This window comes from Arabidopsis lyrata (assembly GCF_000004255.2).
Source record: "Arabidopsis lyrata subsp. lyrata unplaced genomic scaffold ARALYscaffold_6, whole genome shotgun sequence".
Classification (NCBI taxonomy): domain Eukaryota; kingdom Viridiplantae; phylum Streptophyta; class Magnoliopsida; order Brassicales; family Brassicaceae; genus Arabidopsis; species Arabidopsis lyrata.
Window position 1 is genome coordinate 23,526,724 of NW_003302550.1, and position 19,035 is coordinate 23,545,758.

General features: G+C 40.9%; 1 protein-coding gene across 1 annotated transcript; it reads left to right on the plus strand.

Moving 5' to 3' along the window:
- LOC9308891 lies at positions 1-2,415 on the plus strand. The gene is made up of 3 exons (XM_021022542.1): positions 1-246; positions 372-2,078; positions 2,159-2,415. Exon 2 carries the CDS (start codon positions 554-556, stop codon positions 1,169-1,171), a length of 618 nt encoding a protein of 205 aa, XP_020878201.1. The 5' UTR covers positions 1-246; positions 372-553; the 3' UTR covers positions 1,172-2,078; positions 2,159-2,415.
- Positions 2,416-19,035: the final 16,620 nt, after the last annotated feature.

A 19,035-nucleotide genomic window follows, 5' to 3' on the forward strand; every position in this document is an offset into this window, starting at 1 on the left:
AGACAACTGCTCTGTTCTCCGTCTCTTTCTCTCTCTCTCTTCTTCTCTATCAACCTCATTTCTCAGATCCGTAGGATCTTCATTTCCATGGAGGCTTAAAAACCCTAGAAGATATCCTTTAACACATCACTGGTCCGCTAGTGAAGAACAAAATATCTCTTTAGCTTCCTATCTCTCTCTGTATGATCTGAAGCGAATCGTCTTTATATCTTCACCAATCACCATCAAAAAGACCTCTTTTTCAAGGTGAATTTCTCTATGGAAAGTGTCATGTTGGTTCCGTTTTCAGGATCTGATCTTGTGATTTCTCTTTGTTTCTTCGTATGTGATGATTTACTTCCATTTGTATGGCTTGAATTTGTTTGTTTCAGCTTGAGCTGGGTTTCGGATTCTGTGATCTTCAGAGACGCTTTCTGGGTTATCAACAAGGCTTTTCCTTTGAATCAAGCTTTGATTTTGATCAGAGAAACAAGTGTTCTTGCGTTAGTTAAGCGACTAGGTGTGTGTGTGTTGTTGTTGTAGTGAAAGCTTCTTACTGTTGACAGATCTCGAAATGGAAACGCTTATTGTAGCTGTGGAACATAGGGATCAATATTATGGGAAGAAATCTCTTGGACATGATCGTTTTAGATCTGCTCCTTCCAAAACTTTTAGGCAAATCAATTGCAGAACTTTTCAATCTGGTGTGGGTTTGCTTCCGAGACCTAAGAGAACTTCTTCAACACCTTTAACCAAAGGAGCTCTTCCTCAAGTTCAGTCTCCTCGTTCTCCTAAGTCCGTTTTGCCGGTTTTTAATCCTCTTTCGGTAGACAGCGTTAGAACCAGTCCCATTCCAATTGCTAACAGCAGAGGTTCTCAGATCCGTAGGTGTTCTAGTGAATTTGTTGACAAAAGGAGAAGCCTATCTTACTCTGAGCTATGGGCAGGTCCTACTTACTCCAACTCGCCTCCACCTGCTTCTGTGCCGATTCCTAAGTTTTCTCTCCACCAAAAGAGGACGGTATCTTTGACTTTTCCCGCTCCTGAATCTGCTGTTGATATTTGCGAAGTTGCTAAGTCTGCGCCGGTTTCTCCAACCTCATCTGGTGACAACCCTTTTCATTGTACTGTCTCTGCCACTATGACACTGCGTCGCATGCTCAATCTTGAGCTTGAGACTGCCGATGAATGAAGATCAGGAGCCTTTAGGGGGAACGGGGTTAGTTTTAGTTTTATGCACATAGAAATAAGGTGTTAGTCACCAAGCTGGTTTGAGTTTGTTTCTTAGCTTTTAATGGCGATGGTAAAGGAACATGTAAGCAGTCTTGACTCGGAGTTAGTCAGCAGTTACTGGATCTCCTAGCGCAGATTGGGGTGTTATTAATGGTGGAACAGCTGGTTTTTAGTGGGTAGAAACATTCAGGAAGCAGATTCATGTCGCGTAAAAGAGAAGACTTGATTCGTGGTGTAGCATATAGGATGGCCAAAAATTTACCAGTCTCTAACATATACCCTGGGTGAATGCTAAGTTCATGTGGTGATACTTGAACATTAGCGTTTCCTCTTTGCCCTTTGTATAGTTTCTTCTTAGAGTTGTCTTTTCCTTTTGGCTTCTTTATCTTAAGTGGGTTAGATAGCATCTAGCTAGCCTGTATATGCAGTAGAGCCTTTGATCATACTGGGTTTCTGTTTCATTCTTCCAAGTTTCGTCTTTTCGGGTTCTTAGTCTTACCTTTGTCTTGTATCTCCCGCTCTGTCCATATCTTTTCTTTTAACTCTCTCTTTTTTTAAGTCTCCTTCTCTTCCTTCTAATTCATTTCTATCAAGCCTTAAAAGATGTAAAACTAACTACTCTCCTGCTAAGTGATCTTCTTCTTCGCCTCGTTTCCTGTTTTTTTGAAATGGAAAAGGGAAGAGGAAGTTTTACTGACCCTCTTAGAGTCTTAGACTATCTCTGCTGGTAAAGGTTCATCCAGATTCAAGCCATTTCAGTCTCACCTTTCATCCCCTGATTGTGAAGAATAGACATTCCTCAGGTTCTTACCTAGAACACCTTTGTCACGTTGGAGTTTCGTGATTCTACCTAATCTGATTACCTGGTAAATCTGAAGCTCTCCTTAGCTCTTCCAATGAAAGAATCTGAATGTGTAATTTATACAAGTTTTTGACGTTGTTACAGGGACCTGGAGTAGCTGCTACTCTGCTTTTGATGCTTGCTGCTGCTTAGTTTCTTTGTCTCTCTACTGTCTTTGGTTGGTTTGTTAGATAAGGAGACAAGTATTATCTTTGTGTTTGGAACTGTTGTGTGAAACTTTCCACATAAGTTGTTTGTTATGTCTTGTCTTTTGTAGTTTGTGACACTGTTGTAGAGACGTTTTGCTATCTTGTTTTGAGTTTTTTAATGGTGAAGGATATGTATCCCTTGTTCCCTAATTACTATCATTCTCTATGCCTCTATGGTTAATATATTGCATAGTGACATTTGGTGAAGGTACAAGTACTTCGAGATTTGATGATCAGGGCGTATAACCATATCTGAATCTCAAATGGGGCACATATAAATTGTAAAATATCATAAAACTTCTTTTTGTCGAATATTATCTAGTTAAAATTAGAATTCATTCATTACATAAAGATTTTATTACTCATCCATTTTCACGATACAATTTAGTTATAATCCCTTCTGTTTAACAAAAAGTGTCATTTGACAAATCTCATACAAAGTAACCATTTTTTGTTAATTTAAATACAGATGACTTAGATAATATTAATTTAAATTCACAGAAAATTAGCTTTGGATACCATTACCAAAAAAAAAAAAATTAGCTTTGGATAAAGGTAAATTATGAACTTTGTTTGAAAAGATGTAGAACGACATTTAAAAACAAAAAAAAAAAAAAAAACAAAAAACTGCAGAATGACATCTATATATAATAATATTTGAGAAGTGTTTTTGCTGATGTGTCGGCCTCACAACTCTTCTTGAGCCCTTGCTTTTATGTGATTACTTAAATACTCTTTATTAAATTCGAATATTAATTAGTTATTTTATTAAATTATAGCATTTTTATTTACTTTTATACGATAATGTTTACATATTCGCAACAAAATTTACATATATCCCACGAATTATCGATACTCTAATTTATATACTTTTCGAAAAATAAGAGATACAATATACTGCCCGGAAAAAAGGCAAATATATTGAATAGTCTAAAATATCCTGTATTGTTTAACATTCTTGTATATATATCAAGGCACGTTCAGTGATGTCTCATAAGTTAACCTAATTCGCAAGATTTTCTTCGTTGAATCCTTTTGTCCATGACTGGAGGCTCCGAGTAAAGATACTAAGGAAGTTCGTGCGATGTTTTGGTCATCATAACACCGTGGATCTAATATTAGTTGATGAAAAGGTAATGTCTGATTACATATCTAAATAGACCGTTCGACGTGTACAAAAATATATAATATAATAATATATTATATTACGTCTGTTACGAGAGGATAATTCACATGTTTTTTATGGAAAAGATAATAATTTCTTTACGATAATGTTAATAAGCATATTGCGTATCGTATAAACCGCCTTATATCTTCTTATATATATAGGACTGTATCGTGGCTTAGGAACGATATTCTGTCTTTTGCTAATCGTTCTTAAGCCATGAACGACATCCCCTTTACCGACGGTCTCGCTGTTCCTATCGTCCGAGATGATGGTCCTTTGGTCCGTGTATCCGATCTTAACCCTTCAAAGCTTCCCTGTAAAATCAGGATCCGAGTACTTAGAAGATTTAAGTGTTCCTCGATCTTTGACGATACTTTGCAACTGATACTGGTGGACACGGAGGTAATATAAATATCGTGTTCAAAAATCAAAATAGTATTTCTCTTATTTGTATACGATTAATATATATCTGACGGTATTTTAGGTCGTGGTGGATTTAAGTTTTTCCAAGGGCGGTGTGTTGGTGTCGGATCCCGCACTAGAAGTACGAGACCAACCAAAGATTGCCACGTAATCAGGATAATGGCCCGTAAAGGATGAGGCCCATTAGACCCGCGAGCCGGAGGGATGGTCGAAGTGGTTTTCACCATTTAGATAATCCGAAGTGACTGCACTGTGACGCGAGTTCGGTGTAGAAGACACGGGTAAGTCGGTTCGAAGACATTTGGGCCAGAAGAGGCGAGGCCCATGAAGATCAGAGTCAACTCAAATTCAAACGTTGAGCATTAAAGCCGAAGAATCAAAACGGACACATTTAAGAAGGAATAATTGTACTTAATTACTCATTTTAAATGTCGTTTAGCGATGTATAAATATAGAGGCCAATGGCCATGTAAAGGGGATCGCCCTCTCAAGAGAGAAATAATATAGCAATTTTCGTATCAATTTACGGGTCTTTGACATATTTATTTTTGTCCCTCAAGAATAATCTTTCCCACTTAACAAAATACTTGAGTGTGTGAATCCGACATCCACATTTTGGCGCCGTCTGTGGGGAACTCAGGATTCTTGAGTGGTCAGATTTCTTCTTTTCTACATTTCCGAGATAAGCGACAATGTCTGGAGGAGACGCCGTTGAGACATCATTGGCCGAAACCCTCAAAGCTATGCAGCAAACCATGTCAGACATATCACAAAAATTCTCGGATGTGGAGAAGGCCGTCGATACGTTGCAAACATCCCAGGTATCTCTTAGTGAAAATGTCAATAATATACAAACTCGTGTTCGCTCTTTAAGTGCAGGAAACCCGGTGGGAACCCGAAGAGGGATATTCAACTCGCCAAATTCCGCTGCACGAAATGAAACCAGCGGACAAACAACTCCCGGTGCTACTAATAATGTAGCTCAGACGTCGGAAGAAGAGACGCAGCTTGGGGATGAAGAACATCTTGCAGCTCAGTACGAGCAGGAGAACCTCGACCAGTTCGAGACCATGAGGAAGGTTAGCCAGGAATTAAAAGAAATGAAATCAAAATTTCATCAGGCTACAAGTTCGGAGCCAGACATCAATCGAGTCATTGAAGAAGCTAGGCGAACCCCTTTTATCCCGCGAATCGCAAGTTTGAGGATCAAGGATTCCCGGAAGCTCAAGTTGGACCCTTACAGCGGGTTGGAGGATCCAAAAAGCTATCTTGCAGCCTTTCTGATCGCCGCAGGAAGAGTCGAGTTGGATGAAGCTGATGAGGACGCAGGCTATTGCAAGCTGTTTTCGGAGAATCTATGTGGCCAAGCTCTAATGTGGTTCACCCAATTAGAGCCGGGTTCGATCAGCAATTTCGACGAACTGTCAGCCGTATTCTTAAAGCAATACTCTATCCTTATGGATAAAAGCGTTTCGGATGCCGATCTTTGGAACTTAACGCAAGGATCTAATGAGTCACTTCGAGTTTTCATCACCAAATTCAAGGGAGTGCTGTCAAAACTCCCAAGAATCTCCCAGCAATCGGCTTTATCTGCCCTACGAAAAGGGTTGCGACATGATTCAAGGTTTAAAGAAGACTTAATACTTCATAAACCAGACACAATTCAGGATGCACTCTTCCGCGCAAACAATTGGATGGAGGTAGAAGACGAAAAAGAAAGTTTTGCCAAACGGAATAAACAAGAAAAGCCGGCAATCACCGTCCCTACCAAGAAGTTCGAGCCTAAAGAGAGCAAAGGACCAAGGAAGTTTGGGTCGCAATCCTTCAACAATTCCGTCGGGAAGCAATTCCAAGGGAAAGGAAGATCAAATACTTGGGTCCGTGATGAAAGTCTATATTGCGACATTCATAAAGTAACCGGACATTTAACCAAGGATTGCAGCGTTCTTAAAAAGCACCTCGCAGAGCTTTGGGCTGGTGGTGATCTTTCTAAATTCGATATAAAAGATTTTGTGAAGGAATACCACGAAGCAAAGGAAAACTCCAAAGATCAAGATTCCAAAAGACCAAGGTTATCCAACGAGGAAGAACCGAGAAGTTCGAAGGGGAGGATCAATGTGATTCTAGGAGGTTCCAGATTTTGCGGAGATTCAATAAGTTCCATCAAAAAACATAGACGAAATGTCTTACTCAAAGCAAGCTTGAGTGAAGAAATTGATTTTCAAGGTGCTTCAATATCATTTAACGAAGAAGAAACGCGGCATCTCGAAAGACCGCATGACGATGCCCTAGTCATTACCCTTGATGTCGCCAACTTCGAAGTATCGAGGATCCTTATAGATACAGGCAGTTCGGTCGATTTGATCTTTTTAAGTACTCTAGAAAAAATGGGAATCAGCCGAGGAGACATAGTAGGACCCCCATCTCCGTTAGTTGCATTCACAAGCGAGTCAGCCATGTCTCTCGGAACAATCAAGCTACCGGTCCTTGCCAAGAAGGTATCGAAGATCGTGGACTTCGTTGTCTTCGATAAGCCCGCTGCTTACAACATCATCCTCGGGACTCCCTGGATTTATCGAATGAAAGCAGTCCCCTCTACGTACCATCAATGTATCAAATTTCCAACATCAAATGGGGTGGAAACAATTCGGGGAGATCAAGAAGCTTCACGAACTTGTTACTTAACTAGCCACCGTATGAAAATTCAATAGCAATTAACGAAGCCCGCAAAAGAAAGACTAAAAACCAAATTTCCTAGTGGGCAGAAGAAAGAGGATGTGGTAGTCGAAGTGGCACTGGAAGAAGACAAGCCGGACCGGAAAATTAGAATTGGAGCAACCTTGACTGGCCAAATAAAAGAAGCTTTGATCGAACTCTTAAGGAAAAACAAAGCGTCGTTTGCATGGTCAGCAGCGGATATGCCGGGTATAAATCCGAGTATAATTTGTCATGAACTAAACGTAGATCCAAGCTTCAAACCGGTGAAACAAAAAAGAAGAAAGCTTGGAGTCGAGCGGGCAAAAATAGTAAACGACGAAGTGGATAAACTCTTGAAGATAGGGTCCATAAGAGAAGTGCAATATCCGGAGTGGGTAGCAAACACTGTCGTTGTCAAGAAAAAGAATGGGAAAGATAGGGTTTATATCGACTTTACAGACCTAAATAAAGCATGTCCCAAAGATAGTTTCCCGCTCCCGCATATAGATCGACTTGTAGAGTCCACCGCTGGAAATGAGCTGTTAACGTTCATGGACGCCTTCTCGGGTTATAATCAGATAATGATGAACCCCGATGATCAAGAAAAGACGTCATTTATCACAGATAGAGGTATCTACTGTTACAAGGTAATGCCTTTTGGTTTGAAAAATGCAGGAGCGACTTACCAACGGTTGGTGAACAAAATGTTTCACAATCACCTCGGGAAGACTATGGAAGTCTACATAGATGATATGTTGGTTAAATCGCTGAAGAAAGAAGATCATGTTAAGCATTTGGAGGAATGTTTTGATATTCTCAATAAATATCAAATGAAGCTGAACCCGGCGAAGTGCACATTTGGAGTCCCATCCGGAGAATTCCTTGGTTATATCGTGACAGAAAGAGGGATTGAAGCCAATCCAAATCAAATTAACGCCTTTCTAAACATGCCATCTCCGAAAAACTTCAAAGAAGTACAACGGTTGACTGGGCGAATTGCGGCCTTGAATCGTTTTATCTCGAGATCTACAGATAAGTCGTTGCCTTTCTACCAAATTCTAAAAGGGAACAAAGGATTTCTTTGGGATGAGAAGTGTGAAGAAGCCTTTGGGCAGCTTAAGGCATACTTAACCACTCCACCTATATTGTCCAAACCGGAAGTGGATGAAAAACTCTACTTGTACGTTTCAGTTTCAAACCACGCGTTTAGTGGAGTCTTGGTTCGGGAAGACCGTGGGGAGCAGAAACCAATTTACTATGTGAGCAAGTCAATGACGGATCCGGAAACTAGATACACAATGATGGAAAAACTTGCACTCGCGGTGGTAACTTCGGCTCGGAAGTTGCGCCCATATTTTCAGTCCCATCCGGTTGAAGTATTAACTAACCAACCACTCCGAACAATACTTCATAGTCCAAGTCAATCCGGACGTTTGGCGAAATGGGCGGTGGAATTAAGCGAGTACGACATAGAGTTTAAAAGCCGGATCAGTATGAAAGCTCAGGTCTTAGCAGACTTCCTGACCGAACTACCAATACCTGGAACGATAGATCAACCGGAGAACCAAACTTGGAAATTACATGTAGATGGGTCTTCAACAAAGCAAGGATCCGGAGTGGGAATTAGGTTGGAATCTCCAACATCAGAAATTCTAGAACAATCATTCCGATTGTTATTCAATGCCTCCAACAACGAGGCAGAATACGAAGCCCTTATTGCCGGACTTCGACTAGCGCAAGGAGTTGGAGCTGAGGAAATATTGGCTTATTGCGATTCGCAATTAGTAGTTAACCAATTTAATGGAGACTATGAAGCCAAAGATTCAAGAATGGAAGCTTACCTCGAAGTGGTGAAGGATCTATCTAAAAGTTTCTCGAAATTCGAGTTAATCCGCATACCTCGCGGAGAGAATACAACTGCAGATGCACTTGCCGCATTGGCGTCAACATCAGATCCTGAGTTAAAGAGAGTTATTCCAGTAGAGTGCATCTCGGAGCGAAGCATTCAAGACAGCAAGGAAACCCTCGTCGTTACAAGGTCTCGAGCAGCGGCACGCGACCGTGGTGAACCAGAGATCGAACCGCCACCCAACAAACGCAGGAAGTCAAAAGGATCAAATACATCTAACAAGGAACCCGTTGTCTTAGCTGAAGAAATGATTCCAGAAACGATGATGGAAACCGAGCCATTACTCGAGGAAAATATTCTTGAACCAAACGAACATCCCGAACCAGAGCCACGGATATTTCACAAAGTTGACCAAATTCCGGCTAAAGACTGGGGGGCTGACTGGAGGGAGCCAATAAAGCATTACATCATGATAGGTGAGCTCCCAAAGAATAAATGGCAGGCCAGGAAAATGAAAGTCGTTAGCGCGAAATTTTGCCTATCAAAAGATGCGTTATATAGGCGAGGTGTTAGTGACCCTTACCTATTATGCATTTTTGGGCCCGAAGTCGAAATCGTCATGAGCGAAGTGCATGAGGGATTATGTGGAAGTCATTCATCAGGAAGAGCTATGGCTTTTAAAGTTAAAAGAATGGGGTACTTTTGGCCCACTATGATCACAGATTGCGTTAAGTTCGCCCAAAGATGCAAGCGCTGCCAACTCCATGCGCCATTAATCCATCAACCGTCGGAGTTATTCTCTTCCATTTCCGCCCCATACCCGTTTATGAGGTGGTCGATGGACATCATTGGACCATTGCACAAATCAACTCGAGGTGTACAGTACCTTTTAGTCCTCACAGACTACTTTTCGAAATGGATTGAAGCTGAGGCGTATGTCGGTATCAAGGATTCGGCGGTGAAGACTTTTATTTGGAAAAACATTATATGTCGACATGGAGTTCCGTACGAAATAGTCACTGATAATGGAGCGCAATTCATTTCACACGAGTTTGATGCCTTTTGTGCGGACTGGGGAATTAAAGTTAGTTATTCTACTCCAAGATATCCGCAAGGAAACGGTCAAGCCGAAGCCGCGAACAAGACGATATTAAGCAATCTCAAGAAACGCTTAAGTCATCTAAAGGGAGGATGGTATGAAGAACTCCAACCCGTCCTGTGGGCTTATCGTACAACCCCTAGGCGACCTACAGGAGAAACTCCATTCTCTTTGGTTTACGGCATGGAAGCGGTAGTACCAGCTGAACTCAACGTGCCCGGACTTCGTCGAACAGAAGCACCGTTAAATGAGGAAGAAAATTCAGCGATGCTTAACGACTCACTGGATACCATAAATGAAAGGCGTGATCAAGCTCTAATTCGGATCCAGAATTACCAACAGGCAGCAGCCCGGTATTACAATTCTAAGGTTAAAAGTAGGCCGTTCTTCGTGGGAGATTATGTATTAAGGCGTGTCTTTGACAACAGAAAAGAAGAAGGTGCTGGAAAACTTGGTATTAATTGGGAGGGACCTTACATTATTACCGAGGTGGTTCGAAACGGCGTTTATAGGTTAAAAGACCTAGAAGACAATCCAGTCAAGCGACCTTGGAATGTGATCAACTTAAAGAAGTTTTATGTTTAGAAGCTACATGCATTGTTTATGTACATGAACTACGATTTGGCTTGATCCCGAAATGGGTACGTAGGCAGCTCGAAAACGAGTTCAGCTATTAATAAAGTTTTTGTTTTATTTCTTTATTAAAGGAAGAAGGTTCGGCTATGCGAACATACAAGAAATTGGAAATAAAGCGTTTATTCAAAAAAAAAAAAGGGGGTGAAGTGTCCCTCATCGTACACTTCGAACTACGAAATCCTCGTTGACGAGCAGAACACTTCAATTCCTTGACCCGCAAGATCAAGGATTGACATCATGCAGTCCGGAATTCGAGCAAAGTCAGAGATCCCAAGCTCAATCCACTCTCCGGGGTGAGATTCAAGAATGTGAAGATTTCTTGACACCGTAGTAAACCTGCGTTGCATCCGGTTAATCCTCTTCCGGAGTCTCCTCTTTTCCGACGTAAGCTTCCGGTGTTGAAGTTCAAGTGCTTCTATGAACGCCGTCGCTGTTCCTTGGTCTCTGATTGGGAGATTCCTGATCAAAGCACATGGGGCTCGGATTTGGGATCTCAAGAAGCCGCGAAGTGGAGGAGGCTGTCTGTTGGGCTCACTTGGAACATCTTCATTCGTCATTCCGATTCTGGAGAAGTCGGGCATAGATTCTGAACAGCGTAGATTGAACTCCATGCCTGCTAAAATGAAAAGAAGGATGAGAAGTAAAGGAAAATCGAACCTATAATTTATAGGAACCCCATATCCTTAGCAAGCTGCGGATTTCATCCAAGGAATGGAGTGATTCACGGAGAGATTTATGCCCTCGAATGGATCCTGCATTAAAAGACGCATCTCGAAGAATATTTGGAAAAGAAGGAAAGTAACAAATATTTCCATAAATAAAAAGGGCCGAAGCCCATTACGAGTTTTTGTTTTTTAAAAAAAAAGGATAAGTGAAGAAATTGGAGAACATTTATGGGAGAGGCTCAGGAACAGGCTCCTTCATCGCCGGTTTAGTCCTCGAAGTGGACGCCTTGTTTTTGGCATCCACTTCGGAACGATCCCGAAGGCGTTTCCGGCAGTCGCTGGCCTCCTCCTCCAAGTCCTCTTCCTCTTCATCGTCGGATGGAGTGACGAAGACGGGGGCGTTCACAGGGCCCGGGATTCCCTTAGCACGGAGGTACATCCGAAGCATCCTTGGAATCTCAGCAACGGAATCGAAATTCCGCCATTCCCACTGAAAGGGATCACTTTCCAAAGCCCTGATCTTTTTCTCCACCCGAGAAATACGAGCCTCGAGTGTTTGCCTTTTGAGGCCTAGCCGTTGCCTCTCTTCACACAAGCGACGGTGCTTGTCGGCGACCTAGCATAAAGATGAATGAATAAGATGAAACAAAGAGTTTTTTAATCAAAAAAAAAAACTTCAAATACTTACCTTGTCAATGAAGTCGCAAGCCTCTTTTTTCTCCTTTGAAGGAAAGTGAAAGACGGCATGAGGGAAGAGAACGCCGGCCGGCTCAAAGCCGTCGCCGGACAGGAAGAGTGGGCTGCCGGGATCAACGGGGGCTACTGTTTCGCTTTCCATTCTCAAAATATTTCTCAAGTGAGACTCTAGAGTCATGTTTAATAAAGCCAAGAGGTAGGTAAGCTTTTATTTATAATGATTTATGGTTTGCCTTGGAACCATAAATTCATTAATGGTAGCGTTTCCAAGTGGATTAAACCATTTTTGGAAAATCGAGAAAAGGCAATTATTACATTAAAAGACGAGCCGTTCTCTTTAAGAAGGGAAAAAGCAACCGTCGCATCAACTGCAAAAGTTACTAAGGCCCAAGCCTGACAAGTTTACCGAGTTGACTAAACCCGAAGTGGGGAACTCGCTTTAAGCCGAGCTCAGTTCTCGCATTCTAAAGAGAAAGGTCTGATCAACCTAAAAATCTCGAAAGCATTGCCACAAGGCCACAAAAGGTTAAAGCGGACTTTGCAAACCCGTATATAATTTTAACCAAACCCCCTTGGGTCGCAACCTAGAAAGGTTTAAAAGCCTCCTCAGGCAAATATCTTGTTCAAAAGAAAATAATAATAAAGCCTCCTTAGGCAAAAATAAGTATGAAATTAAGTCTTAAAAATAAAGGGACAATCCCCAATTCAAAGTGGACACAGCCACTACGGAGCAGCAGCCACCTTGGAGTCCGGCTCAACAGTCGAAGCTTCATTCGCGTCCTTGGCAGCTGCTTGATCAGATGAAGCTTCCTGACCACCCTCCACGGTACAACCAACCTCCGGAGTGACCTCCGACACCACAGGAGCTACGGGCGGGACAACGTCCTCCGCCCCACTTGAGCCTGGGAATAATAATTCCAGTCAATCAAAGGTGCAAGAAAAGGAAAGGTAATAAATGTCAGGAGCCAAGCATTACCTGCCCAGTCTAAACCTGATTCGCTTATAGGAGGCGATTCGGTGAAGAATTCCTCGAAGTCCTGAGGGTTGAAGGTCGGAGTAGGAAAAGCTGCCAAGCGACTTCGCTTTTCAGAAAGATTAGCCGATAGTTCAGTTCTCTCTTGATCCTCGGAGAAATCTGCATCATGGATTTGATCCAGCAGGATCAGATTGCTCTCGTGCTCCTTGATGTCAGATTCCAGGTCAGACCTAGCCTTCTCAGTCTGCATGAATCGGATGGCCCCTTGGATCAACTCCATCCCGCGTCCCTTGACCTCCTTTCTGGCTTTCGATGCCGACCTCGCCAACTCAGAGTCACGCAATTTGGCGATCGCCTTGTACTTCGCGTTGAGCTCGATGAGTTGGTTGTTCAGGGAATCAGCGTTTGATTCGGACTCTTGAAGCCTACCTTGAATACCAGAAAACTCTTCCTGGAGTTTGAAGTTCTGGTCGTACTGACCTTGCAGCTCCCCCTTTATCTGCGCAAGCTCGGATGTTAAATTATCGACTTTGTCCTCCAGATCATGCTTGGAGCCGGCAGAAGAACTGAGTTCGGCCTCAAGGGCGGAGAGTTTCTTCGTCAACATGTCAATCTCCTTCTCCCGGCCAATGACCAACCCTTCGTAATGTTCGATCATGTCGTTAAATTCGCTTTGAGCCTGGCGTTGTACATGAACCCGGGATGATGAGTCAGTTCGCAGAATGGCAATACAATAAAATATACATAAAAGAAAGCGGGACTAACCCGAGATGAGTGATGCGCGTGAAGCAGATAACGTTCACGAATCGCAGGGCGCCATTTGTTGAAATCTGGCAAGATCGAACCTGAACGGGTCTTGAAGCATCGGAAGACGCTGCCTTCTGTCTCCATAGCTGCGAAGAAAGAAGAATTGTAAAAATTGGAATTTTAATAAAGACAAAAATTTAAGTGTGTGTAAATCACCAAACCTGAAAGCGATTTGACTTGAGGTACAAGAGCAGGCTTCAGCCTCGAGGGAGCATCTCGAGATTCAGAATCTCCTTTTTTCGGAGACGCGCTCCGGGCGGTCTTTCCACTATCAGGCTGGGAAGAGGAAGACATATCAACCGGTCGTGGAGGACCCATTGGTTCAGAAGGAGGGGATGACCGAGGTGAGCGGTCAGTCCGGGCCCTTGACTTTTCCCTCTGCGGGGAAAGATCACTACGAGAGGACTTGTCTCTCTTTCGACGAACCAAGTTCTTAATTGGCTCGTTACTAAAATCATCTCGGGAAGAACGAGGTGAATCACGGCGAGGAGATCGATCCCTCCGAGGAGAACGTGAGTCGCGACGGTCACGACGAGGAGTTAATCTGAAGGAAGCGACAGATCGAGCTCCCTCAGTACTGCCATCATCGACCAGCAAGGTCCTACTATAGTCCTTCTTGTCTATAGAAGTCGCGAGAAACTTTTTCTTCTCCTCGCAAGCCTCAGCCATCGGCTTGGAGAGCAACTTACGCTTGGCCGCAAGGGCCCGAGATGACATTCCCTGAGTTGAGGGAGGGGGAGGAATTTGGTGAAGATGACCAGGCGGACTCATCCTGAGTCTGTGGTTAGCCTCTATGAATCGTTCGAGAGTGAAGGAATTCCAAAGGGTTTCCCCTTCAAGAATTATTTTGAAGAATTCGATGAACTCTTCAGATGGGAGATTGGAAGCGATGAAAGCTGCGAAATGAAACAACGATGTTAGTTAATAAAGATAAAGAAACAACCGGGAAAGATACGGGCGACCTAATCTCTACCAGGTTTCGCCGACCACTTCGAAGGGAGGAAATCTGCAAGATTTCCAACCGAAGCGGGAGTTTTCTTAATCAAGAACCAAGGATGATGCCAATTTTCATCCTTGTTTGGAAGATGCGAAATGATGTTCCTGTTGGCGTTAGGATATGCTGAGAAATACCCCGTTTTCTTCGACGAGCTTCTCACGCTTAGAAGCTCATTTAATTCGGCAACTCCGATAACGTAACCGGCCTCCGCCGCGATTGTTATAATGCCAAGAATTGTGCGAAGAAGATTGGGGGTTAATTGAGGAAGAGCGATTTCAAGAGCCGCTAGGTATAAAATTAGGGCTTCGGGAAGAGGAAAGGTAAGCCCGCAACCCTTGAAATAAATCTCATACACACAGAAGTAACCATCGCGATGGTTCTCTGGAGATTCTGTGGGGGAAGCTATTTGTGCTTCCGCCATAATTTCCGGCGGAATCCGGCAAAGCTCTTTCAACCGCTCGAGGGATTGAAGAGTACAAGTGGACCTATAGTGCGGACCGGCGATGTCACCGGGGCGGGTGCACTCATCATTACTAGAACGCCTCTCGTCAAAAGACGAAGACTCGGGTCTATCGGAATCAGAAGTCATTGATAAGAAAGAAAAATTCAAGATCCGGCGAAGAAGGGTTTTGGTGAAGGAACGAAGAGAGAGGTTTTGATTAAAGTACAAAAGTAAAAGAAGAGAGTAATGGTGAAAAGAAGTTACCTCAAGCTAATGATGAAACCGCCTCGGGAGTCGTGTGGGTAGTGGGAAGGTTTTTCCCGTTTTAATAGTAATTAATCAATATACGGTCATAATGATGACAGATGTCACTCGGTTAAAAATGGCTAATGCCGAAATTAAAGGAGTGATGAGATTTTCGGCGGGAAATCAGAAAGATTCTCGAGCGCAATCTTTGGTCACTTGAGCATTTAAAGTCCTCCGAATTGGAATAGCACTTCGAAGAACTTGGGGGGCTAATTGTTGGTGTCGGATCCCGCACTAGAAGTACGAGACCAACCAAAGATTGCCACGTAATCAGGATAATGGCCCGTAAAGGATGAGGCCCATTAGACCCGCGAGCCGGAGGGATGGTCGAAGTGGTTTTCACCATTTAGATAATCCGAAGTGACTGCACTGTGACGCGAGTTCGGTGTAGAAGACACGGGTAAGTCGGTTCGAAGACATTTGGGCCAGAAGAGGCGAGGCCCATGAAGATCAGAGTCAACTCAAATTCAAACGTTGAGCATTAAAGCCGAAGAATCAAAACGGACACATTTAAGAAGGAATAATTGTACTTAATTACTCATTTTAAATGTCGTTTAGCGATGTATAAATATAGAGGCCAATGGCCATGTAAAGGGGATCGCCCTCTCAAGAGAGAAATAATATAGCAATTTTCGTATCAATTTACGGGTCTTTGACATATTTATTTTTGTCCCTCAAGAATAATCTTTCCCACTTAACAAAATACTTGAGTGTGTGAATCCGACATCCACACGGTGGTTTATATTAAGAGATTTTGATTTGCATCCTTCTAATGGTCCTTTCCGACCTGCTTTGCATGCGTTTACTCTCCATTGGAACCTGTCCACTTCTGCGACTCAAATACCAAGCTTGGGTTCTGATGATTATTTCAATTTCGTATCCTTTACTGATATTAAAGGGTTAATGTTGGATAGAAATTTTTGTTACGGTAAGTTTTTAATTGTCTTAAACTTTTTGTTACTATATATGCTTATATATTACGCGATTTTTTTTATTTCTAAATTTAAATGTATAGATTTGATTGGGCGTATCGTGCGTGTTGGCAATTTCGAAGATGGGGAACCCATTAATAATGTGTGGAATCAGATATATGTAGAATTGGAAGATGAATCATAAGTTGTGAATATTTAAAAATGATATTTCATTTATTTTGATGATACTGTATTTATTAAAAAAAATATCTCATTAGCGGTGTGCATCTACAATGTCGACTTCCGTCTGGATACGGTCGTAAACTTCTGAGGGAATGGCAAAAACCTCGCGATGATCCAACCATATTGATAATGAGATTCGCTAGATTGGAAGTCACACGAGGTAGCACAATGTACTTTTCTAATGATTTGATCGTAGGTTCTATATCTAATATGTAAATATGTTGTTGATGAATAATTTATTGTTTCATTGTTTCAGATGGGTTGAGAGCTACCACAGCTTGTAATTGCACGAGAATAATGCTAGACCGTCCGTGTTCTGAAGTTGTGGCAATGAAACAATCATTTCGTGCTAAGGATCGGCGTAATGTTTAGTTATTCATAGCCTACGATAATGATTTACATGGATTAATTTTTCCGTCGGTATTTGAACTGTTTTTCCGATAATGATACTCGTGATATTTTCACCTTATTTTCCTATTATGAATGCTTTTCCGATGTCGTCTGATTTTTGTATTAGAACTGAAGTTATCGACCATGAATATATTGGTTAAGCTACTCTTCAAACCTAAGCTTCGATTTCGTAATATTGAAACATTTTTTATGTTTTGTTATTGTTTCGTTTTCTTGTGAATATCGTTGTTTGGGTAATGATTTAGACATCTAATATCCTTGGAGATTACCTATTCTGTATACGAGATCTGGCGGGTACTATCTTATAATAATAAATACCGGAATATTGCGGGTATTGTATTATAAATAATTCAAGATATATTTTCCAAAAACATTGAAATTTATATACGTTATCGAGTATTTTACAATAATCTTAGTAAAATACTCGACGAAGAATACGATGAATTCAATTAAAGCTTCCTAACTGGTACTTCGTTGTTCCTTTTTTTTTTTGGTTAATTATCATGTTTATTGTTTCCAAAATTATTTTTTCCTGGTTAATTCCGAAATTCAATTTAATTTTTCCAAAATTAATTAGATTTCATTAAGGGTAATTAAGTAATTACGTAAAATCAAGGATTCAACAAGAGCCGAGAGTCCGACACGTCAGCAAAAACACTTCTCAAATATTGTTATATATAGACATATATAGGTGAAATACATCTATCACCCCACGTACCACTTTAGAAGATTTTCATCGTACCTCATCATCATGTTCTTCGTCGCATGTAAACTTTTTAATATACATACCAGACTTGAAAACCTAAAATATAGCATATAACCAGAGAGAATCGACAATTTAGTGATAGAACATCATCTTTTGATCGAATCTGACATGATGGAAAGACGACTCTTAATTAATATCTTGTCCATGCCAAGTCTTCAAACCATCATATTAAATTATTGATGCTATCCTGCACCATAGAGTTCAAGCTAATAAAAGAGGGCGTTCTTTAAAATTACCTTGAATTATCTGATTGGATCATGCACGAATAATGAATATAGACTCGATGAAAGTGTATTAACTCCATTGATCGTAATGAAAAACGTGGGATTTCGTAGAAGGAGACGGAGAATGGTCGTGTGTCTTCCTTTTTTTTTTCTTTTTTTTTTCGTTTTGTTTTCCGTTTTTTTTTTGTTTTTTTCTTTCTTTCCCAACCAATCGTTTGTGATAATTATGAGTTAAAAATTAAATTTTCCTTTTTTGATAAGTAGATATTGGCAAAAAATATCAAAACAATCCTACGTATATTCTTTAAATCTGATTCATATCTCTAATAAAATTTTATTTTTTAAATATTTTATGTCGATAATGACGGAAAATCTAAACAAATGTGAGATATAGTAGTAAATCTAAATCGTTATGTTATTATTCCATCTTTATCTTAAAATAAAATGAAACGTTACTTAAAATTAATATGTATAATATTGAATAAGACAATTTTAAATTATTAATTGTTATGATATAGATTCGCTTCTTAAAAAATATATAAATCTTCCTTTTTTGTTGTAGATATTACGTTTACAAATATGAAAGAAACGAGTAAGCATGAATATATCATAAAATCAAGAGTACGACAAAACAAAGAAGATGGGTCTAAAGACCGAAACTGGACGTGGGGAGCCCACGGACAGTGGCGGTCGGGGCGTTGCTAATATGAAAGAAACGAGTAAGCATGAATATGTCATAAAATCAAGAGTACGACAAAACAAAGAAGATGGGCCTAAAGACCGAGACTGGACGTGGGAACCCATGGACAGTGGCGGCCGTCGGGGCGTTGCTAATATATTGTTGGTTTAAATATATAGATTTTTTTATATTTAATTCTATTATATATATCAAGATATAAACACTAATAATTGTTTGTGATTCAAAAACACTATTAATTGTTGATTACTAATAATATATATCAAAAGTTATAGGGTTTTACCATAATTCTATATTAATGTCGTTATAAAAATTAGACTCTTGACAAAATTAAATCAATAAATATCCCTAACTTGATAACCCTAAATATTGATTATTAATTCTGGTCTTAATCAACATACAACCCCGCGCTGGGCGCGGGGACCTCCCCTAGTTCTTTGTTAAAAGGTGTAAATATGTTATAGATGCTAGAATAACAATCTTTGATGGAGCATGCGAGCCACTTAAAAGTGTTCAATCCTGATAAACCAATCCGTCCAAATCGAATTGAATCAATCGATCCGAGAACTAAACCATTTTTAGAATGTGTGTTTCGATTTTAAAATGGATTCGTTGTATTTATATTCGAAAATTCGAATTAGAATAGTGAAAGGAAAAAAAAATCATATGAAAACTCCTTTCTGAAAAGAAAAGAAAAAACGTGGTTGGATATTGAAACCAAAAGTCTGAAAACTAAAAGATCCGAACAGAAGTCCAATCA

Coding starts and splice junctions, on each gene's coding strand:
- LOC9308891 (XM_021022542.1), top strand. CDS start 554: ATGGAAACGCTTATTGTAGCTGTGGAACATAGGGATCAATATTATGGG.